General features: G+C 40.4%; 3 protein-coding genes across 5 annotated transcripts; all 3 read left to right on the forward strand.

The window, feature by feature from the left end:
• The first annotated feature begins 36 nt into the window (after nt 1-36).
• wee1 (WEE1 G2 checkpoint kinase) lies at nt 37-5,190 on the forward strand. Of its 3 annotated transcripts, none has more exons than XM_077711378.1 (11): nt 37-382; nt 455-950; nt 1,634-1,842; nt 2,793-2,859; nt 2,964-3,136; nt 3,213-3,481; nt 3,552-3,641; nt 3,876-3,961; nt 4,065-4,235; nt 4,355-4,500; nt 4,966-5,190. In XM_077711378.1, the coding sequence occupies exons 2-11, from the start codon at nt 486-488 to the stop codon at nt 5,081-5,083; spliced, it is 1,794 nt and encodes a 597-aa protein (XP_077567504.1). In that variant the 5' UTR covers nt 37-382; nt 455-485; the 3' UTR covers nt 5,084-5,190. The 3 variants fall into 3 exon arrangements, with proteins under 3 accessions (XP_077567504.1, XP_077567505.1, XP_077567503.1); XM_077711379.1 differs by having other exon boundaries at nt 37-237; nt 418-950; XM_077711377.1 differs by having other exon boundaries at nt 37-950.
• Nucleotides 5,191-5,830: 640 nt separating this feature from the next.
• Nucleotides 5,831-14,409, forward strand: swap70b (switching B cell complex subunit SWAP70b). The gene is made up of 12 exons (XM_077711632.1): nt 5,831-5,997; nt 6,987-7,127; nt 10,293-10,466; nt 10,638-10,871; nt 11,013-11,159; nt 11,234-11,342; nt 11,424-11,605; nt 12,906-13,013; nt 13,078-13,244; nt 13,365-13,563; nt 13,651-13,747; nt 13,942-14,409. Exons 1-12 carry the CDS (start codon nt 5,902-5,904, stop codon nt 14,058-14,060), a joined length of 1,773 nt encoding a protein of 590 aa, XP_077567758.1. The 5' UTR covers nt 5,831-5,901; the 3' UTR covers nt 14,061-14,409.
• Nucleotides 14,410-20,827: 6,418 nt separating this feature from the next.
• On the forward strand, nt 20,828-23,429 carry admb (adrenomedullin b). Its single transcript, XM_077711330.1, has 4 exons — nt 20,828-20,900; nt 21,776-21,901; nt 22,359-22,463; nt 22,547-23,429. The coding sequence occupies exons 2-4, from the start codon at nt 21,816-21,818 to the stop codon at nt 22,872-22,874; spliced, it is 519 nt and encodes a 172-aa protein (XP_077567456.1). The 5' UTR covers nt 20,828-20,900; nt 21,776-21,815; the 3' UTR covers nt 22,875-23,429.
• The last annotated feature ends 1,731 nt before the right edge of the window (nt 23,430-25,160 follow it).

Raw genomic sequence — 25,160 nt, forward strand, 5'->3', positions numbered from 1 at the left:
GAAGGCCGCATTTTTTTAAGATGTTGGAGACGCGCTCTGATTGGCTGCCCAGTACCACATGACTAACGGTCGCGGGAAGTACGTTAACGCTGGATCGCGCATGACATAAATTAGTCTTAAAAAGATATATATTTTTCCTCTTAATATTTCCAAATTGGTGTGGCTTTGTGATCCGTTTATGCCAGGGAGCGAGCAAAGTTAGCGGATCAGCAGAAGGGTGATACCCGACGCAGACGGGTAGGTTATTTTCCCCCTTTTTGGTGCGTTTTCGCCGCATTCGTTCGATGGCGACTTCAACGTGGTGGGCTGGAGTTTAAAGAAAAACAACAGCCTTTTCTGGGCTTGCGCAACTCGCTTCGGAGACTGTAATACCTTCATCAAGGTAGTTTAAGACGCAACTTTTCTGTATTTTTGTAGGAATACTTGCTAGCGTGCTTATTTTTTCGACATCAAGGTTTTAGCGAGGGGGAAAAAAATTGGCCAACATGTCGACCTTCGATAGATTACTACTCGACTGCCTTTCATCCAAAGCCCGACCTGTCCGCCAGAAACTTGATTTTACGGCAAGCGATGGCGAGGACGAGACTATTGAGGACGTCAACGAGTCTGGCTTTAACGAACTGGACTCTCCGACAGCCTTGCGGACAAGTTCGATAGGCGGTGGAGATGCTTGTGGAAGCCCCGAACCGAACCAATGTTTCGGGGACGAGTTGTGGGCGGAAGAGGGTTTTGGCTCCCCGTCCCACTTAATGTCCCCACGTTCGGAGCTTTTGGCAGTCTGCACGCCGTCGGTGAAGAAGGCCCAGTGTTTGTACTCCGGTACACCGGTCCATTCGTGCAACCGAGCCCGAAAGGATGGCTCCGGCTCGCCGATCCGTTCGTGCCCGGACACACCTCCGCACAAAACTCTGCGAAAACTACGACTTTTTGACACGCCGCACACGCCCAAGGTGAGTAAAAATGGTTATATAAGGGGGTTAACATGAATGAAAGTAAAATGGAGACTTTGTTGTGGACCAAAGGCGAATTTTAAACGTCAACAATTTTGCTGAGTCAGTTGGCAACCCAGTGACCCACTTAACGTGGTGCTGTTGCATAACATACTCATGAACTGCAGTTGCACTGTAACACTTTATTTATATTTGAATTTCAAAACTTTTGCACTCGAACTTTTTTTTCTAACTATAACTTTCGTACAGTTTCAGCTCACATTAAAGTTAATTACAACATTTTGTCATCACTTTTTAAAAATGGATTCGCATTATATAATAGGGCTATTTTTAACCCTTTCCAGAACAGTCGAATAATTTTGGTGGTTAGAAAATAAAACAATGACGTGGCTTGCTTTTAGCAGGGCCGTAAATTACTATGTAATGTCAAAAAATGCAACAGCAAAGTGTTGTTGCAGTTATATGAACTTTACTTTACGATAACTATTAACTTTGTACTACTAATATTTTATCTTTATGCGTATCTAAAAACATGTTTTTTTCTACAATAAGTGCAAGAATATTTAGGCGAGAATGAACCTTTTGAAATTGTTTTTTTCAGTAATATTGAGCTAGGTTTCTTGAGTTTGTTGTATTTATTGATTTTTGGGGTGGTTATTAAAGGTTTTATGTTTCTGTTCCAGAGCCTTCTGTCTCGTGTGAGAGATTCCAGCTTTAAGGGCCCATTATTCAATTCAGCAGAGCCCCCGGTGACGGCTCCTAGACCTCTGACAGACAGTGGCAAGAGGCGTCATACTGCCGCAGTCAACATCAACCCCTTTACTCCCGATTCCCTGCTCATCCAGTCGGCCACACAGCAAAGCAACAACAGAAAACGGCCACACCGGAATGTGTATGTTACATTTTTCTATGGTCCTCAATTTTCCAAAAGAGGGTCAAACCTAACTTTGTTAATTACATTTGCCATTTTCTAGAAACAAAATGAATCACCGTGCAATGGGTAATGTGATAGACATGTTTTTAAAAATTGGCATAGTCGTTGCAGTATCATCAATCAACATTAGTGTCATTAGGGGTCATAAAACAACTTTACTTTTCAAATAATTGGTCCAAATCAATAAGAAGTGACAAGAAAGGACCAATAGCCAACATGTAGTGACTTGTAAATGTCCCAAAATAAACAGGATATCCACCAAAATTCAAAGTACTTCACCAAATAACCAGTAAATCCCTCAAAATCAATAGCAAGCGACTCCAAACAACAGGGAGTGGTGTTTTAAAGCCCTAAAATCAATAGGATGGGCCTCATACATACCCCAAATTCAACAATAAGTGGCCTGGAATTCACCCAAAATGAATGCCCTCAATTAAACAGATAGTCAACCAAATTAACAGAAAGTGATATTCAAATTTTGTCAAATTAACAAAGAGTGGCTTTAGGTTAAAAGGAAGGGGCCTTAATAGTTAAAAAAAAAAAGTCAAAATTCTAGTATTGCCTAATAATAAAACAAATTGTGATGATTCACTGTAATTTATTTGAATTTAAAAATCTGGTAATGACACAGTGCGTTACTCACCTTCGACCTTTGCCTGGGAACTTCGACCTCGTGCTTGCTCGTCAACTCTGCTGTGTGCTTGTGAATGCCCCGCCCCCTCCGCCAACACGTGTACTCTGCTGCTGTGTCTGACCAACTGACACACTTCTCTCTTTCCCTAGATTATACTCCTTTTATTTTTTAAATAATAGGTTTCGAAAATAATTTAACTATTGTGCAAAGGCCCAAACTGAAAACTCACTCATTCTATTTTGTAAAGTCATTCTTCATTCTGTCCCCCACACAGTTCAAATGATGATGACATGGATTATAGCAACGGAGAGGACGAAGAGGACATTTTTCCACCTTCCAAGGTAACTAAATATATATATATAGATATATATATATTTTTTTAGATTTTTTTTTAAACAATATTGCTACAACATGACTGAGTTAAATTTGTGCTCCACTTCACCAGAGGATCACCATGATGGACAACAGCATGATGTCGCGCTACTTGTCTGAGTTCTTGGAGCTTGAAAAGATTGGCTGTGGGGAGTTTGGCGCCGTTTACAAGTGCGTCAAGCGATTGGACGGCTGTCTCTATGCAATCAAGCGCTCCAAGAAGCCTTTGGCTGGATCGGTGGACGAGTGAGTATTGCTTATATTTCACCATCAAATAAATGGCAGTCGTTTTGGAAGGATTTCATTGTTTTTCTTTGTACAGGCAAAACGCTCTCCGCGAAGTGTACGCCCACGCTGTGCTCGGCCAGCATCGGCACGTGGTGCGGTACTACTCGGCATGGGCGGAGGAAGGTCACATGCTGATCCAGAACGAGTACTGCAACGGCGGCACGCTGTGGGACGTGGTGGCCAAAAACATCCGCTGTCGTGCCCGCTTTTCGGAGCTGGAGCTCAAGGACCTGCTTCTACAGGTGGCACGTGGACTTAAGTACATCCACTCCATGGCATTGGTTCACATGGACATCAAGCCTAGTAAGTTGTCAGGATTTTATAGTGAAATAGATGGGAATTTGTTTAATTTTAACGCTTCATTTGATTCAAGGCAACATCTTCATATCCCGCAAATCGGTCAGCAGCTGCGATGAAGGTGATGATGAGGATCTCCTCAACACAAGTGTGGTCTACAAAATAGGTTTGATTTTTTTTCTTCCCAATAATATTTTTCATTTATTAGTTACGCATTTATTTTTGAATGGTTATAAAAGCACATAACAAAACAAAATAGCCAAATGATCAACTGGTCAAATGACAAGTTTTAACTTTGTTAGTTCTATTGTAAAATTAGCTACATATAAGATAACAACTGCACAAATAACCATATGATTTTATAAGATTCCGTCCCTTAAATTGTATTTAACTTTTGCAGGTGATCTTGGCCATGTGACGCAAGCCAACAATCATCAAGTAGAGGAAGGTGATAGCAGATATTTGGCCAATGAAGTCCTTCAGGAGGTTAGTCCTGAAAACTAGAAAAACCTGTTGTTCGTCTTCTTTCGGAAAATTTCACTGACTTCTTTCGGAAAATTTCACTGACTTCTTCTGGTCGTCCCGACAGGACTGCAGCAACCTCGTCAAGGCCGATATCTTCGCACTGGGCCTGACAGTGGTCAGCGCGGCCGGAGCGGCGCCTCTGCCCACTAATGGCTTCGATTGGCACGAGATCCGGGAGGGAAAACTGCCCTCTATACCTCAAGGACTCTCCCCAGAGTTTCTCAGCCTGCTCACGGTGTGTATTGCAATGATGACTTAAGAACTGCAGAAAAATAGTGACGGACAATTATTTAATGGGAATATTTTGAAACTGATGCTGTTCTGTTTTTAATTTGTCGTGTTGCTGTTTTTCAGCTGATGATCCACCCTGACCCCACCCAGCGCCCTTCTGCCACCGACCTTATCCGCCATCCGGTACTGCTGACGTCGGCCAAGACGAGCGCTGATCAACTACGGGTGGAAAACAACGCTCTCAAATGCAAAAACGCCCTGTTAGAAAGGTGCTTACTAGCGATGTCCCAATCACATATTTTTGTACATGATTTCAATTCATCTGATTTGAAGATCTGTCGATGACTCCATCCTTAACCCCACAAATGTATTAAAGCAGGGTTGGGAACCTTTTTGACGAAGAGAGCTATAAACAATCCATATTTTCAAATATTATTCCTTGAGGGCCATAGTCAGAATTTAAAAGTAAAATACTTGAAAATATGTGCATTTTTTTGTCATTTCACAATATTTAAACAAAAGAAAAGCCTCTAAATTATTTTAAGAACATTTTTACCCTGTTGCTAATCAATGAGTATGCATACAGAAGAGTCTGGTGATTAAATATTTTTTTTTACGTTAATGAATTTATATGAACATAATACAATGTTAAAACCTTATAGTCTTGTTAACTGGTGTCATAGTTTGGAATAAATAGTTTCCAACCATTCTTTTTTTTGTTTGCTTGTGGTCAGGGAACTGCAGAAGGCTCAGCTGGCCAGAGCCTCCATCGGGGAGATGGGAAACCGAAGCAGCAATTCCAGGCTTATTGGGAAGATGATGAGTCGCTCTGTCAGCCTCAACATTTTCTGATCTCTTTCATGTACATATGTTTGAACTAAGTTTATGTTCCTTCACCCGTTGCCATGTAGAGCTTGTACAAAGTTATTTAAATAAATGGTTCTATCTTCTTTTTGTTACCATGTCCAGTGGTCGTTTTCGTCTGTTGATGGGTGACATTAAACTACTGTCGGCAGAATTCGTATTAAGTTGAACAATGCCGTTAGAGGTAAAGTCCTTAAGAAAAAGCAACATTTTCACTTTTTAGGCTGACTGCAAGTTTTTTTTTATCTTCAAGGACATTAAACAAGTTGGTGGTCAACTGTTTTTTTAGGCTCTGCTGAGGCAGTTCAATTTGACTGTTTAGCTATGAAAAAAAACTTTATGCCTTTGATTTAAACAAAAAATGTTGACAAAGAGTTAAGGGCGACAGCAGAAAAAATAGTTCTCACAATGCAAAAAACACTGAAATCACTGTTTCTCACAACTTGTCATGCTTTGAAGCCTTAAGTTAATGAAGTGCAAAAAATGTATAAGTGGAACTTAAGCCTCTAATGAAATCTATATTCCATTTAATTTTCATAATTTGCCAAAAAAAAAACAATAAATATTGGGGAGATGGTTGCAAAGGTAAATAGAGTACTATATTGAAATTAATGAACAAAATGCTGTGAAAATCTTTTATTTTCAGTCCTTTTTTGTGCCTTTTGTTTGCTTTTTATGTGTGTGTGTGGAGGACGAGGTGGGGGCATAAGTCACATGACATGGGCTGGACTGGACGCAGAGAGCGTCAGGATTTCCCGGCAGGAGAAGAGACCGAGTCGAACAAACATTACAAGCCGATCACCGTGATGTCTCTGCGGGACGAGTTGCTCAAGTCCATCTGGCACGCATTCACGTCTCTCGACGTGGATAAGAGCGGAAAAGTGTCCAAATCTCAGCTCAAGGTAAAAGAAATAAGGAAGAGAAAAAGATAGCGGCTCTCTGAACTTCCTCTTAACGAGGACGTAACACATGGGTGCCCGCACCTGCTTGACATTTAATTTAACGAACAAAAGTTGTCTGATTTCATATTTACTTTTGTAAATATGTCTGTAAAAGTGATTTTTATTTTATTTGCGAATGCTAGGAAGTGGTTGATAGATACTGTCGTCCTAAAAGTTTGCTAGTGATGTAAAATTGTAAAGGGGCATTGCATAACGATGTTAAAAGCAGCTTGTTTGTTTTTTTTTTTGTTTGAAAATTCTCATACAAAACTTACCAGTACGCGAAAACAAAGTAACGGAATGTTTTGACCTAAGATCGTGGTCACCTTACTGAACTTAGGCATTGAAAAGACAGGGTTGCCAAATGTGGGGCGAACGCAAACATGGCGCCCTCCTTAGATTTTTAAAGTCTGTTTTAATATGACACCTACTGTCTGCTTATTTCAGTCCTTTGAAGACATTGTACAAAATCCATTATATAGATACATTTAACTCTCAACTAAGGCATCAAACGCCCACTCCGTTATGACTGGGAAATGTTAGCAGCATGATGATGATGCTCTTAGATGTACGTGTTCACAGTCAAACCTCCCAGTTTGAGTGAATTGGACGTCTATCACTGTTAAGGAAAAAAAGAAAAAGAAAAAAACTTTCCAATACCTGTTTTTGTTTTGATTTTATTATTTTGTCCACATTTTATCAAATTCTTCAAAATATTTTTTAAATACATATATTATTGAGGCCTGGCATATAGAACATTACATGCCCGTGACCGATAGATAATGTGATGTTTTTGTGGTTGCCAGATCTTTAAGAGTTTTTTTTTTACATTATTATTATTAGTAGTATGACAAAATATAGTCCCTTTCCGTATATAGTTTAATGATGGTTGACGTTATTTGAAAGATGTTTATTTTTCTGAAATAGAAATGCATCCTTTTTATTTTTAGGTGCTGTCGCACAACTTGTGTACAGTCATGAAGATCCCTCACGATCCTGTGGCTTTGGAAGAACATTTTAAAGATGACGATGAAGGGCCTGTCTCCAATCAAGGATACATGCCTTACCTAAACAAGTTTATCCTGGACAAGGTATTTGTACACCTACATTGGCTATGAAATATCTACATATGTCCAAATGCTCAGATTTGGGGATAAACCAATATAAATACAATAACAATTTCACTGCCCTAATTGATGATAATGATTGTGATTTTTGTTGATGTTGTCTTTTGTGACAGAACATAACCACTAACCGTATTTCAAATGTTCATTCATGCCCATGATACACACACGTACTGAATTTTGCTCTGTACTTTTCTGTTAGTAATTTCTGACGCTGTCAGGAAATGCAAAAGTAGTGATGTAAGTTCAGGACATGTCGTCATGGCGATACTACACAAATCTACGCGCACACTCTTAGATAAAGTGAGGGGCATTATTATGGTGAGGAAACTCCACCCTGGTACACAAGGAAACAGTCATTTATAGTAGATGTGTGTGAACTGTATACAGTATGTGTACAATTTTAAGGGCCTGTGCGTGCCAGGGTGAAACAACCTGCTGTCTGGTCACATGATTGCACAAGGCATCTCATTGTGCACATGAATGGACTCTTGAGTCTCCCTATAGAATGGAAACATTTTCCAGCACGGCTTTGACACAAACCTTCCGCTAAGAGTCAGGGCTTTAAGGAACTACTTTTATTTTGGTTTGAGAATGGAAAAAAAAATGTTAATCATTGTGGGAGACCCCACTCTGAGTCTTTCTGGGTGGAGTGGGACAATTTTACACATTTATAGACTAAGCCTCACAAAGTACAATACAGTGTTCCCTCTATTATCGCGGTCGACCCGCGATAAGTGAATTTCTGTGAAGTAGGGATTCCCCTTCAAAAATGCTTAATTTGAATTTAATTCCATTTTTTTACCCCACTGTATACAGTACACCATATAGAATGCGGGTAGAGAGAGTGAAATTCATGATAGAACAAAAAAAAATGTAAAATATGTTGTTTCAATGTAATATTTGTATTATTTTTTTTCCCCCAAAAATCTGCGTCCGCGCTAGCTGAACCGCGAAGTAGTGAGAGAACACTGTAGTTGTAAAAGACAAAACAATAAATACTACTGCTTACTTTTGGGAACCTTTGGTCCAGTGTATAAGTCATTGGCCTCTCACCTCTGTGGACCTAGGTTCAAATCCTGCTTTGCTCTGCTTACCCAACTTTCCCCACTTGAAGGTACCATAAAGTACTAAGTATGATCTGGGAGTGGAAAGAGACAAAACAACAAATACTACCACATAATCCTGTATAGTGATGGCCCAGTGGTTAAGTCATCAGTCTCCCACCTCTGTGGTCCTGGGTTCAAGTCCTAGTGCTTGCAAATATTTTCCCACTATTATTCAGGTAAATGAAAGAGGTAAAACTGCAGATACAACCAAATTTTCTCAGAGGGTGGTGGCCCAGTGGATAAGTCATCAGTCTCCCACCTCTGTGGTCCTGGGTTCAAATCCCAGTGCCTGCAAAGATTTTCCCACTATTATTCAGGTAAATGAAAGGTAAAACTGCAGATACTACCAGATACTCCCAGAGGGTGGTGGCTCAGTGGTTAAGTCATCAGTCTGCCACCTCTGTGGTTCTGGGTTCAAATCCCAGTGCATGCAAAGTTTTTCACAATATTATTCAGTCAAAAGAATAAGTACTACTGCCTAAGTGTCTAAGTGTATAAGTCTTCAGTGGTGGATAAAGCATTTTGTCAAAAAATGACTAAGTGTTTCATCCCATTTCCTAGGATAAAACGTTTCAACACCTATGTATAAGTGGGGCACGAGTTGGTGTAGTGGGTTGCACACTCGCCTTTGCACGTAGGGAACGTGAGTTCGCTTCCCGGTGTCGGCGGTTCACTGACCAAGCAAGCGGTCGAGGGTCGGCCGAAGGCCGACCCGAGAACGCCTTTCGCACAGACAGGTCCTTCAACTGTCTTCCGAACTGCCGAAGGCAGTTCGGAATATAACCTTTTGCTGAAAAGTATGACTAAGTGTTTAATATAAATTAAAAAGTTTTTTCTTTTTTTTTTCCTTCTTCTTATTCCATTGACCAATTCTTCTTTTCAGTTATTTTCAGCCAAACGATGGCAGTGGGAATCGAACCCAGGTCTCCCACACGGGAGTCCTGTGAACTAACCTCTGCGCCAACCAAGCGACTACTCTTTTCCTTGTAATCATTTGAGTGTCTTTCCAAGAAGTCCACAGAAATGACTAAGTGAAAATGTGTCCGAACCGGGAATTGAACCCATGTCTCCCAGGCGGGAGTCCAGTGAACAAACCCCTGCTCCACCAAGTGACTACACTTTCCTTTGTAATCATTTGAGTATCTTGATAAGAAATCCACAGAAACAACTAAGTGAAAAAGTGTCCCGACCGGGATTCGAACCCAGGTCTTCCAGGCGAGAGTCCGGTGCACTAACCTCTGCGCCATCAAGTGGTTTTACACTTTTCTTTGTAATCATTTGAGTGTCTTTACAAGAAAACCACAGAAACAACTAAGTCAAAATGTGTCCCAACCAGGATTTGAACCTAGGTCTCCCACATGGGATTCTGCCACCTCTGTGGTCCTGGGTCCAAATCCCAGTGCCTGCAATGATTTTCCAAATATTATTCATTTAAAAGAATAAGTTCTAATGCCTAAGTGTTTAAGTGTATAAGTCTTCAGTGGTGGATGAAACATTTTGACAAAAAATGACTTAAGTGTTTGACCCATTTCCAAGGATAAAAGGTTTCAACACCCATGTATAAGTGGGGCACGAGTTGGTGTTGTAGTTGGTGTAGTGTCCACGTGCTTCCCTTTGAAGCTTTACGTGTTCACGCTTGGCCTGCCACTCATTTTGTGTTCCTCACATTTTCTTGGGAAGTTAAGCATGGTTTATTTTTGCAGATGTTGACATAGCTACTTCTCTTTTTTGGTGATATAGAAATAATAATGGGACTCCACCAGCTAGTGTCTCCTTGTACACACACACACAAGTTTTGTTCTTCAGATTTATTCTTGGAGAAATTAGGGAAGAACAATTAGAAATTCTTATTGCGGTGAGAAAAGCACTCTATTTTCCTGTCTTTCAGTTGGTTAGTGAGGATGTTTTAATCTCATTCTGTTAATCAACAAACAATGTTAATTAAACAATGATTGTTATTGGGAGCCGTAATGTATAGAAAAAATGAAGCAACTGTTGATAAGTTTTGAATGGTGTGCGACAGGCGACAGACAACTTTGACCGTCAGGACTTCGACAAGATGTGCTGGACATTGTGCTTCAGGAAGAACCTGGACCAGGCTAACCTGCTCATCTCCAACGAAGACGCCTTTAAAATCTGGTGCATATTCAACTTCCTGTCAGAGGACAGTTACCCGCCAGTTATCGTCACAGCGGAGGTGAGTGTTTTCCACACTCCTGCAAATTGTTCTCACTTGTTTGGCGGTAAAATGACTCACTTGATGGGTTGCTGAAAATCATTCAGGAAAAATTCTTCATTCTGTCCTTATGTGTTCACAAAAATCATCTTTCAGTAATTCCACGCCATGTTTTTACCTTCATTTCTCCAGATAGAGTACTTCTTGCGCAAGCTTACAGATGCCATGGGTGGCAGCTGGGTGGAGGAGCGCTTTGAGGACTACAAGCTGCAGATGCTTTCTCAGCAGCAGGAGCAGAGCATCAATGTGTGGCAGCTGATCACTCTGGTGGGCTCCGGTCATTTCAGCAAGGGCATGGACCGCCAGACGCTCTCTATGGGAATCCATGAACTCCACCAGGAACTCATACTGGATGTTCTCAAGCAGGTGTTCTCTAATGCTCATGAATAGGGGGAAAAAAGAAGCATTTGTTGGATAAATTACCCTCATTTGTTAATGTATAAATCAAAAAGTGTGAGGAGATCAGATGGGATTGCAGTGATTCATGTTCAGATGTATTTCTTGCAGGGATACATGATGAAAAAGGGCCACAAAAGGAAGAATTGGACCGAACGCTGGTTCACGCTAAAACCTAATTCCATCTCCTACTATGTAAGCGAGGACCAGGCGGAGAAGAAGGGGGACATCATGTTAGATGAGAACTGCAGCGTGGAGGCAAGGACCATCTCTGAAAATAGAAAGTGAATTTGTTGTGGCTTTACTAAATGGATAAATGGGCTCCCTTTTAGGCTCTAGCAGACAAAGAGGGAAAGAAGTGTCTATTCTTCATCCGATCTTCACAAAAGAGTTTTGAGATCAACGCATCAGATAAGAAGAAGAAGCAGGAGTGGATTCAGGGTGAGTGAGTGGTCATGCCACAAATCCAAATTTTGGTAGCAGTATACAAGAGGATTTTTCAATTTGAGTGTTTGGTTGTAGCCATTCAGACCTGCTTGAACCTGCTGCGAGCGGGCCGTCCGGCGCCGCACCGCGAATCACGCCACAAACGTCGCGATCTGCGCCTCAAGCAGAAGGCCGACCAGGAGGAGCTGCAAGCCAAGATGAAGGAGCTACAGACAGCCAACGAGGCCAAGCAACACGAACTGGAAGACATGAGAAAGGTGAGGATTACAACAAGTTTTTAGGCTTTTGTCAAGAATTAAACAATTATGATCCTGTTATAGTATAACATTATTGTCCACCAGCCATAGTTCTACTTGGGACATTAGCTAGCAAATCACAAGTGGTCAAAATAGCAGTACACAGAGGTTGACTTCTGGACTTTTCCCTCACTAGTACTATGTAAGTTGTCTTATTGGCATTCTTATGCAGTGAACTGTCTTACGAAGAGGACAACTCACCTCTTTGTATTACTGTGTGCGACTTTGACATCAAATTCTAAAAACTTGTTAGACAGTGCAGTTTTGCATGTCAAGGTAGTGATAGTAGGGATGAAGACTTCACGTAGTGTTCAACAGCGCCATTGTTATTGCAAGCTGCAGAATTGTCCTGGAAGCTTCATTCGCTTGCCAGTTTGATGCCACACCATGAATACTAATAGCAACTGAAGTCCCTCCACTTCCATGCCACTCCGATCATGAATAATACGCTACTTGTCATGCGGGAATGTGTATTAAGGCAGGATTGGTTGCTCAGTTGGTGACCATTAAAGACGTTCTTCTGGTTTGTATTGCCAAACTCGACCATCCTGAGACTGATGATGACATTTGGCTTGTGGGGCTTAAGTGGATGCTCTTTGTTTGAGACTTGTATTCACATTAGCATTAGGAAATGAAGTTGCTATCAAAGCGTTAACCAACAGTTACTGATTGAGTTTGTCCATCTATGAATATCTAACGCAATGCTGCTATAGCTAATTCTAACCCTGGAACAAATCATTTGTAGTTCCTTTATTTCCTGTTGGGGAAAAACAGACTGAAACAGGTTGAGTCATGCTTTGTTGACAAAGGGGTGCATAGTACGTGTACTCGTGAGAGTCTGACACTTTGGTGTCCTTACTGGCTGACACACTTTGTCTTGGTACTGAATGCACAAACATTTGGCATTGAGGTGCAACTCTTTTGTCCACCATAGTTCGTGACTGCATGAATGCACAATAAGACTCACACTCACTGCACACTAGTAAATGGAGTGTGTTATTTGTTTGTTTTTTGACATTGTTCATTGTACACAGACAGACAAAATTCCTTTTCATGGTCCTAAGATGGCCACCTCATGCTTTTGAATTTGCTTCAAAATAACTTTGATTTAAACTGTTCTATGAACACACTGGTACATGAAATAAATGATGATCATCCACTTGGATTCACCATGTATCACATATACTGTGTCTCATAACTGATTTGTAGTTGATCCTAAATCCCCATAAAAGTGTTTTTCTGACCCATGTGTGGTCGTCAGGCTCTGGAGGAAGCGGCAGCCAATGCGGCGGAGGAAGAACGACGGCGCCTTCAGACACAGACTGAACTCCAGGACCGCTACAGAATGGACCTGGAGAGAGAGAAGATGGTGCGTAGAACCTCTCCATCTTTGCACTTGCTGGTAACATTATGTCCTCTCTACACATGTTCAGGTCAGGCAACAAATGGAGGAACAGGTAGCCCAGAAGTCCACAGAACTGGAGCAGTACCTGCAGAAGGTCCACGAGATGGAGGGCATGTATCGGCAGCTGGAAGATGCCCTTGAGGATGAGCGCCGTGCTCGTCAAGATGAAGAGACGGTCCGCAAGCTGCAGGCCAGGTGAGATGGAAAAAAATATTACTTTTAGAAAATTAGTATTACATACATACTATATTGCTGCTTCAATGGCCTCGGACGAGATGTCACACTTGATCCGTGCTTGTTGGGCATTTTTGGCAGGTTGCTGGAGGAGGAAGCGACCAAGCGGGCCGAGCTAGAGCAGATCCACCTTAGGCAGCAGCAAGCCATCTCGGAGACAGAAGCCGAAAAGCAAGAGCTCCACAAAGAGCGCTTGGAAAAGGACAACGCCCTGAGGGATGCCATGACGCAGCTGCAGCAGCTGGAGGAGGATAGACAGGGAGCGTTGGAACAGTACCAGGTCACTCACTTTTTGTATTAACAAAGCCCATCCGCAACATGATGGAGTGGATTATCAACAATGTGTATTTTTGCTTGTGTGAGTTAGACGGTGATGAAGAAGCTTGAAGACGCCACCAACAACACAAAGACGTGGAAGCACAAAGTGGCTGAACATGAGGGCTTCATGCGACTCATTCAGCCAGGTAAAATATGAAAATATAAACTACATTTCTCAATACATGTGCAGATTTTTCTGATTAGTAAAGTTTTAGATTGACACTTGTCATCGGTGAAATGTAACTCCAGCAGCCTAGTTCAAATAGACTAAACATCTATCACTATCAATGGCACTGAAATATGATCCTTATTACATACCCTGTTTCTTCCTACATTTTAGGCTCCAAGGGACATCAGAGGATCACAAACTGGGGCCCGGCTGCCTTCTCGGACGCCGAACTGAGCCTGAGGGAGAAAAAATGGCAAGAGATGAAGAACCAGGTGGCGCCGGCACAGTAGACGACATCAACAACAACAATGCAACGTCATGGTGGGAATACAAATTTGATCATCTTTTTACATGTTCTTGCAACCAAACTAAACAATATTCATGCAACTTATTAGAAAACTCACTTTAATAAACACTGAATATCAATATTTTTGCGATAATGACTTTCCAGTAAGTGTACATTTGGCAACTTCTACTGAAGATTTATATGTAAATACATTTTTTTAACAAAAGGTTTACCACACGTGCTACTAATAATTGGTGAACATTTTAACACTGCTGTATTCATAATAACGTGTGTTTCTCGTTTTTAGTGTGGAAAAAATATAAAACCTGCAATAAAACTTGTTGAAAAACTCACTGAAATATCTAACATTTGTTTTAACCTCCATGTATAAAAGGTTCTGAGCAGCAGGGGGCGACACACACACCAAAGAGAATGCCCAATGGTCATTAAGGTGAACTCGAGTTAGGGAAAACTAAAATATCTGACATCAATTACGTATTTGAACCAAGATTGTAGAAATGACAAATCTGAATTCCAAAGTGTTTGCTTCATGTTGCGTGACGGCTGCGTTTGTGCAGCATCTGGACCAACACTGGAGTCAGTCATAAAATACTTCAAAGTTTGGTCATCGAAAGTGTAAAAAACAATTACGAGATTGCAAGAAAGACAAAAAGCAGGCCTAGATTTCATATATATAGTCCAAATGGAAAAAAGGTGACAGCTTTTCCACCATCTTGTGGCATCCCGAGGCAATTACCAATTATTTTACATAGTCGTCACTGACCTGAACAGGGTTAGGGGGTTAGGGTTAGGGTAATTGTACGGGTAAGGCTTAGGGAAGGGCAAGGGTAAGGGTTAGGGTAAGGGTAAGGGTAAGGGTAAGGGTAAGGGTAAGGGTAAGGGTAAGGGTTAGGGTAAGGGTTAGGGTAAGGGTTAGGGTAAGGGTTAGGGTAAGGGTTAGGGTAAGGGTTAGGGTAAGGGTTGGGGTAAGGGTTGGAGGAAGGGTTAGGGTAAGGGGGTTAGGGGGTTAGGGTTAAGGGGATTAGGGGGTTAGGGTAAGGGTTAGGGGGTTAGGGTGTGTTTAAATACAAAATGGTGAGGGTTAGGTATCTAGAATGTGATCTCAGTGCATTTCAAGGATACCATTATGGTTTGTAGGACTAAAGATCAATGACATTGATAGATAAGAAGTGTTGGCCAGTCTTCCCAATTAAACCAATCGGACGTCTATCACCATCAAGGGCATGCAAAAAGGTAAAGTCTGTGAAAATGAAACTTCAGTGTCGCTTCCCTTAATTTAATTCACTTTTTACTAGTTTTAATGACTTAGATTTCATTTTTTGATGATCAAAAATAGTCACTTAGCCTATAAAGAGTTAAACTTCCTGTCAACTTTTGAATTGCGGTCTACTGTTCCCAAAAGGGTTTTAAAAAAAATGTTATAAATGTATTTAGGGAAGAAAAAAATATATGTTAAAGGGTCTTCAATATTATGAAGAACAATCCCCTCGTATCGGGCTAGTACGTCGTCGTCTAAAAAAAACAACCAATGTGGTGTCCAGATGCTCTCACCAGACATAGCGCCCGCTAGATGCAACAGGACACAGTATCATTAGCGACGTACACCGTGCCACGTGCGCTGTCAAAGGCCCCCCCGCATCCCTTCTAACGCCCCCAGCGGCGTCTGCATCTCATCTTGACTTTGGCCCTTCAAAGATCTTCGCCACGAAGGTTACGAGCATTGCGGCTCGCGTGCCGCATTCCAGGGACGTGATGCGAAGCAGAATGCGTTTAAAGCGTCGCAGGGGGTGCGCGTCGAGGCGCATACATTGAGAAACGAGGTTAAAATGTGGGGTTAAGGGGTCTCACTGGCCCCCTGAGCATCACCAATTCAATCTCTCCCAGGAATTTCCAAAAGGGAGTGTAAGGAATCCTGGGTATGCACTGCGGAACAACGCTTCTGACAATTCATGTAGCCCAGGGGTGCCGTGATGATGGCGAGCATCTGGTAGAGAGTAGATAAAAATAGCAGATCACTGTACCTATACATCTTTAAGGATGATTCAAAGCAGGATTTCAAACGTGTCATAAAAACACACACAAATAAGTTGTTATCAAAGAAAAACGGGATCTTTTCGAGTGCTGCCATATTTCAATAGTGTTGGTGCATTGGCTGCACACTTCATGCTTGCACATGCATACTTGAAAACAATAGTAGCGCATAATTCATATTTAACAGACTATTTAAAAGGGCCTAGGGAGATTGAGAGATAGTGAATGTGACATATGCCTAGATACGGATGTACATTTAAAAAAAAAAAAAGGCCCTTAGTTAAGTTTTTAGGTTATGAAAATTTGAAATTAATAGCATGCAACAATTTATAATAAAAAATAGGTACATTGATCCTTCCCCAGTTATTTTTTCGTTGATTAATTAACAAATGAATTGGCAAATTTTGAGATATGTTGGCAGTAAATTCACTTTCCTTCATAAAGTGAGACAGTTTTTCTAAAAAAAAAAAAAACACGGTAGAAGAGCTATGCGGTGTAAAACACTGGAAGTAACGACTATTTGAACACACAATAAAGCAACACATGGAGAGCGACGCACTGGAACACATTAATGGCATTCCTCTTGATTTCATTGGGGGGAAATTGATTTTGATGGCACCGCTCGAGTTGGCCATTTTTAAGTGCCTTGTCTAAATTGTCATAAAATCTGTCCCTATTTAGAACAACACTTTTATGTTCTCCCTTTTGTTTCCCATATGAAACGATTGTGGGTTTGTTGACGAATACTAAAGATGGTGGCGGGATCCGTTTTTTGGGGGTCTTAGGGTGACCTAATTGTCTTCAGGTTTAAGCGCAACCTGTGTATGTATATGTAAATATAGAATTCAAGCAGACAAATGCAAAGTAGGACATCCAGTCTGAAATAGGCCCAGACGGATACCGCGAACATGTTTGAGAGGACGGCTCGTCTCCGTGGCGCTGCTTTCTCCACGAAGAATGCTTTTTACACGAAAGCCAACGTCTCCTCCAACTCGTTCCTCCCCCGTGAAGACAAAAGAATGTGTGGCAAGGCGCAAATCCGAAACACAAGTTGTGAGGAGGGGGAAAGCAATTCGTGTCTTCTTCCAACTCCACATTCAGTCATTCCATCTTGAGACTTTGGCTGGCGACCAGCGCCGAATTGTTTACTCACATCCTCTCCAATAATAGCTGAGCGTAGCAAGATGAGAGGAAGTGTTCACGGCCACTGAGGCACTGGGTTGTTGCTTGCTATTGGTTCGTTGACGGACATAGTCGTTCTGTCCATTTGAACTGGGAGGGATGGCAGCAATATTCCTGCCAATTGATATATACTTGCTGACATTGGAATTGCATTATATAGCCGTCTTAGGATTGGACAGTTATGTTCCCCATTGAAAGCGTGGGCTTTTTCTTCAAAAAATGACCATGTATAGTAAGGCTTTTTCCATCAAAAAATTAACATGTATAGTAAGGCCTTTTCTTAAAATAATGACCATGTATAGTAAGGCTTTTTCTTAAAATAATGACCATGTATAGTAAGGCTTTTTTTCCTTAAAAAATGACAATGTATATTGTAGAGTAAGGCTTTTCTCTTTAAAAAATGACCATGTATAGTAAGGCTTTTTCCATCAAAAAATTACCATGTATAGTAAGGCTTTTTCTTAAAATAATGACCATGTATAGTAAGGCTTTTTCTTAAAATAATTACCATGTATAGTAAGGCTTTTTTTCTTTAAAAAATGACCATGTATTTTGTATAGTAAGGCTTTTTTCTTCTAAAAAATGACCATGTACTTTGTATAGTAAGGCTTTTCTCTTTAAAAAATGACCATGTATTTTGTATAGTAAGGCTTTTCTCTTTAAAAAATGACCATGGGCTGGTAAAGCTTTTTTGATACGAGATAAATTCATAGAAGTGTCAGGGTCACAAGTCAGAGCATTTAAGTAAAAATTCCAAATGATTTGTTTTTAATAACAGCATTCTGTAAACTGTCAACAATCAAACATGGCGTGCATTCTTGGTGTGTAATGCTAACTTAAGTAAACATGCTATTTTTTTAGGCTACACGTTAGGGGCCATCTAGGGGGTGTAAGGGGCGGCCCATCTGCTGCAAAGGATGTGGAATCTAAATCAATAAAACATTTTGTTAGCTAAGTTCACGCCAAAAAACAACTGTGATCAATATATCACCGAAATGACAGTCAACATAGTTCAGTGTCTTATTGGCAAAGGAAGGGGAATCTTTTAATATTTATTTTTCCTATCACACTGCGTATATATAGTTGCGGGGTGCAAAACCATATTTTCCTTAAGTATGAATCTGATCCACTTAAGAACAAATGATTCTAACATAACCAAACGAAAATCCCAAGCTACCTTTGTCATTTGAGGCAAGGATGAGCGAGAGAGTCTTGGAAATGATGGCGTGATGGGGAAGAAGGATCATTTAAGATCATTTTGAGCATCACAAACACACACTCTGTCTTGCGACATTTGGCTGCCGCCATGCCGCTTTCCTGCGTTTTCTTCCAAAAGTAAAGGCCAAATGGCACAACTGGTGTCAGACTGTTCTTAATAAATCCCACTTGATAACGTTTGGACAATACGATGCAAGACTTCACTTTGACTAACTGTGACGTTCGTATTTTACTGGCATCTTCTCTGCTACCGTTAAGTGACTGATTCGGAACAAAATGTGCGTTAATATTTCAGCCTGATGAATAAATCAAATAGATGAGAGTGAACTTTTGAATTTGCAACATCAAGGATTTCCTGTGCCTCTTATGTAATAATACTCATTATTGCATGGCATTGCGGGCCCTAAATGAAATACAAGGTTCTATTTATAGGGACGGAATTCCTTTTTTTTCAAAACCTAACTTATTAGGTGCAGGAAAACATGATGATTCACTCCCAGCTAATTAGAAATGTTGAGAAACATACAGTCATGTTGACATCATCAGCAAATCAACAAGTATTGCTTTGAATCTGCAGAGTCATTTGTCATTCTTCCTTCCTTGGAATAACTTACATGGGTTCTTAAAAATGCAAACTATGTGACACGTGTGACATCTTTACACAATTTGATAGGGTTTTTTTGTTGTTTTTTTTAGTTTAGCGGACGCTAATTGAAACCTTTCTTTCCGGGGGGAGTAATAAAAGTCAGACGCCGCCTATAAATAGACACGGGGGTCTAAGAATATCTCGTGGAGTGAAAGCCCGTTCACATTGTGTTCTACTGACCCCATGGATCCTCCATTGATGTGCCATTCCAAGCAAGTTCTTACTATTGGCCAGGTTTGCATTGTTCTCAAAGCAAAAGTGGAACGAGAGTTTTTGCCATGAGATCAATGTAAATAAGATGATTATAAGAAGATGAGCATGAGTCAAATGTTTTGAATAGCTGACATGCATGGTGTCCTAAAATCAAGTTTCTGAAGATTTAAGAAGAACAAAAAAAACAACATTGGCCCTGTTGAAGTGAAACGAAAGCGATATTAACAGCAATACTAGGAGATGCTGTTGGCCAAAAAAGGGGGTTTTCATTCCAAATGTAAATTTTGTTGAGCTGGATTTGAACCAGGAGTGCGCCGACTGTTTTAGAATCATGGCGCAAGACGCTGTTCCACCTAATCCGGATCATTGGTCACATAGGATTTGATTCATTTTGCGTTTACATCAACAAGGTTTGTAGGTCGTGTGGCTATTAAAAGCTAACAACCGGCAGAGGGCCAGATAACTTTAGTACACTTGACTCACTTTCTTTTCAAAAAGTGGACAACTTTGGTTCTACGTTCAATTGGTTGAAGGGACCTTCCACCTAAGATTTCTCTCTAGCAAATAACGACTGAGCTTTTCATAGCGTGAACGTTACTGTTAATAATCAAGCCTTTTTTCCCCCCAGTCCTTATTGCATTGCTTTGCTTTTGCCATTTTTTCTGCCAACGAACAGGAATAATAGAGGACAACATGAAAGCAACTTCCACCACGTACTTGGTCACGTACTAATCCAATCCGGACACTCCATAATACGCCATTGCCGATTTTTAACAGAAAAGTACACATCGAAATGGAACGCGTGCAGTTGCCATAGCAACGGAGAGGCCCTTAAAACCGTAACTGCGTTAATGACCTGTGACTTTTTAAAGCACTCGCTCTCACCTGGAAATCCAGATCTTGACTTCCCATCTTGCGATTGGCTGACAAACAATTCAAGGTGTCCCTCGCCTTGGCCAGGATAGAATCCAGCACCCCTGTGACCCTTGAGAGGATAAGAGGAACGGAAAATGAATGAATTAACTTCACTTCTTTCTTTACAGACGTACATCTTAAGGGCTGTCATTAAGATGAGGCTTTACCATTAAGGTGAATCTGTCAAAAAAGGGTTAGGGTTGAAAATTTGGTTGTTTCAACTTATGTTATGGTTTGCAAAAAGTCTTAATATTATGAATCAAAAGGTCAAAGGGATTAAAAGATAGCTCACGCTAACATTTTTGGGATGAAACATCAATGTTCGCCCGCTCCCATACGCGCAAGTCTTTTAAACAGCGTTGACGTTCGGTGGGGTACTTTCCGGATGCTTCTGCTCTCCATGTGGGGTTGATGGCCTGACATCAAGTGTCCCTCCCGCAGTCCCTCCCACTGGCTCTGGCATTCAGGTACACCCCCCCACCAACACCCGTCCGCCCTCCTTGCTGCCTCTATAAAAACCCCGCACGTCCTCAGTGTAAACATCAGATCTCCACGCATAGTAAAGACGACAACACCGCCATCTTTTCATCACCTTGTCGACTCGCTTTAACGTTTCAGGTAAGGGATTTCATTGTTTTTTTTCCCGTGCTGGGCCAGCCTTATTTTGCTGCATTTTGCATTCATTTACGCCTTTGAAAACAGGATAGGACAGATATTGAACTGTATATGGGTGCAATCATTTTGGGTTCGATAGCATAGCTTGTATTGATTGTTTTTGAATGCCAGCTAATGCCCTCACACCACAGGATGAACACCTGTGGCAGGAGAGGCCCGATTAAACCAAGGCCTGTGAAGACCTAAAACATGTCCATTTCACAAAATAAATCTGCTAAAACTCAGATTGTAAAGTCTGTATCCAACTGAGGCTCTAGAGCCATAGCTTTCCACCAAAATAGGATAAATGTTTGTCATATACATTTTTCAAAGTGCAAACAATGCCTGGTGCACCCAAAATGTAATACATAATGATTTCAGAGCATAGAAAAGGATAAAGTACAACCTTGGAGTAAAATCAAAGTTTAAAAATAAATAAATAAATACATAAATAAGTAAAAAATATCAATGTACTAATTGTAAATGTAAAAATTCTTCACTATCTTAACTTTGGAACAATTAAAAAGCTCTGATATAATTTGATGATGACATTGTGAGTAAATGTCATGAGTAAAAGTGGTGGTATTTTTCCAAAGACATCTTAATGGAGAAAAAAAATAAGAATAGAATTAAGAGGGGGTTGAGTATGAATGTATTGTTAAAACATCTGGACTTTTCCTCCTAGAAAATATGCAACTTTTTGAAGCATTGGCTGTCATTGACGGCAACATTTTTGATTGGGAGTCCCGGTTCAAGTGAATTTGTTGTCCAACACTGATACGTGATCATTTGGAGGTGTATTAATGATCTGGTTTGTGGCTCTTCCGCCACGCCAACAGCCTTTTCAACTGCCGGTCCCCCGGTCGACCCCCCGCAAACATGAGGCTAGCGCTGCGCACGCTCCTCTGCTGCTGCATGTTGACAGCGATGATGTCGGTGGTGAGAAGCGCCGCAATAAGGAAAAGGTGAGTGAGCAGCTTTTTATGTTGCTTTTCTGCTTATTGATTTTGGATGAGATGACAGTAATGAAGTAATACAAGTATGTACATAGTATCAATAGTATTAAGGTATTTTATGGCAGGACCACAAAATTTGCTAAAACTATAAAAAACTGTAATTTAGCAACATTAGGTGTTTCAGACTTGGGAGCAACTGGGCATAAGTTCAAGAATTTCTTTAAAAAATTGTTTTTTTACTAGAAATAAAAATGTCTTATGAAAATTAAGCCTTCTTATAACATATGGTCTAAATGAAAATTTGCCATTTTTTCAAAGAACAAAGCTTTACTATATACTTGTTTTTTTTAAAATGAAGGCCTTACTATACTTGGTCTTCTGGTTTTAATAATAGAATACGTTGTGATTTTTGGGGTGATTTTTGTTGTTCACGCAAAAGCGTCATGCACCTTCTCATGTGCATCAGGGTCAAAGGGCGTCTGCAGACCAACAAGAGAGTTGTGGCCCAAGAATTCCCCCTGAGACCAACGCAGCATGGCGGGGATACCCAAATTCAGTCAACAACCCCCAGGTAGACAAATAGCTTCATAATTTGTTTCGGAGTGGGTAAAAAATGAAAAAAAAACATGTTTCTTCTTTTTTTTTTTTTGGCAGCATTCTCATCAGCACGAGGAGACGGCGTTCCCCATCCAAAACCTCCGGTTGTTTCCTCTTTTCGTGTTCCTACCACGACCTCATCTACCGCCTCAGCCAGATGCATGAGCGTGACAAAAAGTTGACCACCGCTCCCACACACAAGATGAAGTCTATCGGCCGTCGCCGACGTCAAAGCGCCGAAACCCCCACGACCGTGCCAGCCCCTCAAATCCCTTGTTGGGTGTGCTTGCTGTCCTCGGACCGGGACAAGAAATCACCGGGACGAACCCAGGACGAAGAAAATCCACCTCGCCCGACGCAACGAGGCACCGTGGACGTAGACTGAAGTGACCATGGATGAACTATCCGCCACGTGAAATTTATAGTTTGGCTTTTAAAAAAATGGTTGCCATTGACGACGAGAAACGTCGAATTCACTTTGACTGATAAATCTGTCAGTGGCAGTCAGAGAGTTAATCCTGTTGATACACAAGTGCATGCCAAATTGAGATATATATATAGTATTTTAGTACTTCTAGTCCCTCCCAAAAAAAAGGAATTTCCTATCACAGTAAACTTCCGCATATTTGCACAAGAGGGCGCTAAAGAAAAGCGAAATAAGGTTGTTTATGTGCTACATCTCTTAAGAGGGGCCAAGTGTAACCTATGTTGTAAAGTTTCACTTCATTACTATCTGTAAAAATAATAATATATATTTTTTAAAATAATAAACCGAAACCATAAACTCTTTACTTTTAAATTGACAACAAACTACCTAGTATTGAAATATACTTCAACTGTTGTTTTATAGCAAAAGACTGTCAAAAGTGTACAGTTTGTGTGATGGTGATCACTATGTTTTCCTCCAAGAAGGGTTTCAATACATATTTTCTCTCTGGCAGTTGAGTGTGGTGACTTTTGAGCTAGAAGGTCAATGTACTAGTTTAAGTTGTTCGTAGTACACTTAACTTCTCACATTGGAAGCACTTTTCTTTTTGTAACTCTAAATACACATGCACAACATTTCATGCAGTAATCCTTTAAAGTACTATAGCTCAGCGGTCAGAACGCTGGACTGCCAAGATGAGAAGAATGAGTGCAGTGATGTCATAACCAAGACCGGTCGTATATATTAATCAGCGAGTAAAATAAAAATATGAAAACAAGAAATAAAGGAAAAACCCAAATTCTTGAAGGAGGAAAAAAGGAGAAAATAAGAAATAAAGAAAATAACAGAATACTGAAAGAAAACAGAACAAAATAAAATGAAATCTATTCCCTGATGCTAATCCTAAACTCCATTAACCCGCATTAACGTGAATTCCATTTACGCACATGAATGTTGTTTGAATTGACGCGTGTAGACATCAGTTTTATATTGGGCAAAGATGATTTGAGATAAGAGCGTGGCTAAAGAATACGATCAAATCTTATCACAATTCTAAATGAACATTTAAGGAGGAAGTCACTTTTTTTACAACTGAAATGAGGAACAACTAGGACGAGGTGACTTACAAGATGTTAACATCTCTATTTTTTCTTCGACTGTGTGAGTATAAGGTAATGTACAATTATTTTTTTAAAATGTATTTTTGTTGATGGTCATTTTTGTTTTGAAGTTTTATGAATTTATGATTTGTTTATCAAGTTGTGCGTAAGGAATAAAAATGATGACGTGTATCCTTTATGGTAAACGAACACAACTAATGATGTGCAGTACGTATATATGCCCACTTCCTGCTCAGCTTCCTCTATTGGGCCTCAATCGTTTCATCTTGTGTGCTGTCAAAAGCTCTCTGCTGCTTTCCATAAAGTCTGTAAGTACTTGTTTGTGCTTTTTTCCTTCACTTTTCATTCTACAAGCCAGCAAATATCTCTATAGGTAATTATTTCCTTTTCCAGACAAAATATGATGCATTTTATTGATGATTAAAGAGTTATTCAAAAATTTCTGGGCACTTTGTTGAATGCTAGATTCTTTACTGTGAGTTTTTGTAGCGAAATGTGATATCAGGAATAGTTAGGGATTTTAAAAATGGTCATTAAAATACAGCTTATTTTACCTTACTTTGCAATACTTTGTGATGTGTTGCATTTGAATCCAAAAGCAAATTGTGGAAAATAAAGTTTCTCCAATTGTGCCATTTTCAGCGGATATTGAATCCTATTTGTGAGTCTGTGAATTAAGTATTAGAAAGCGAGTTAATATGACAGAAATGTGTACATGCATTCCACTACATCATGGGAAGGAAAAGCAGTTAACCAACAGGCATTTCCTCAATGCTTGCCTTATAAAGGAAAGTGTCCTCAAACTTCTATTAATAGCCTTTTCACTAACATGATGAAGAATACTTATTGTGAATTTTCTCCCTCTTTGCACCAATACGGATAAAATACCATAGAAAGGTTGTTGGGGTGAGAAAAATGCATTATTTCTAATATTCATTAAAGATTTCATGCACAAAATACTATAGAGAGGTTTTGGGGAAGGAAAAACTCACTATTTCTAATGACAATAAAAGATTTCATGCACAATTTTTACAGGTCAAAATGAGAAGACGAGAAACCCCCCTTTGCAAGCAGCGGTCCACCCCTTGCCTTGGCACAGGTCAGCAGCTATTATCTTTCCACC

This window comes from Stigmatopora nigra, chromosome 2, assembly GCF_051989575.1.
Source record: "Stigmatopora nigra isolate UIUO_SnigA chromosome 2, RoL_Snig_1.1, whole genome shotgun sequence".
Lineage (NCBI taxonomy): Eukaryota > Metazoa > Chordata > Actinopteri > Syngnathiformes > Syngnathidae > Stigmatopora > Stigmatopora nigra.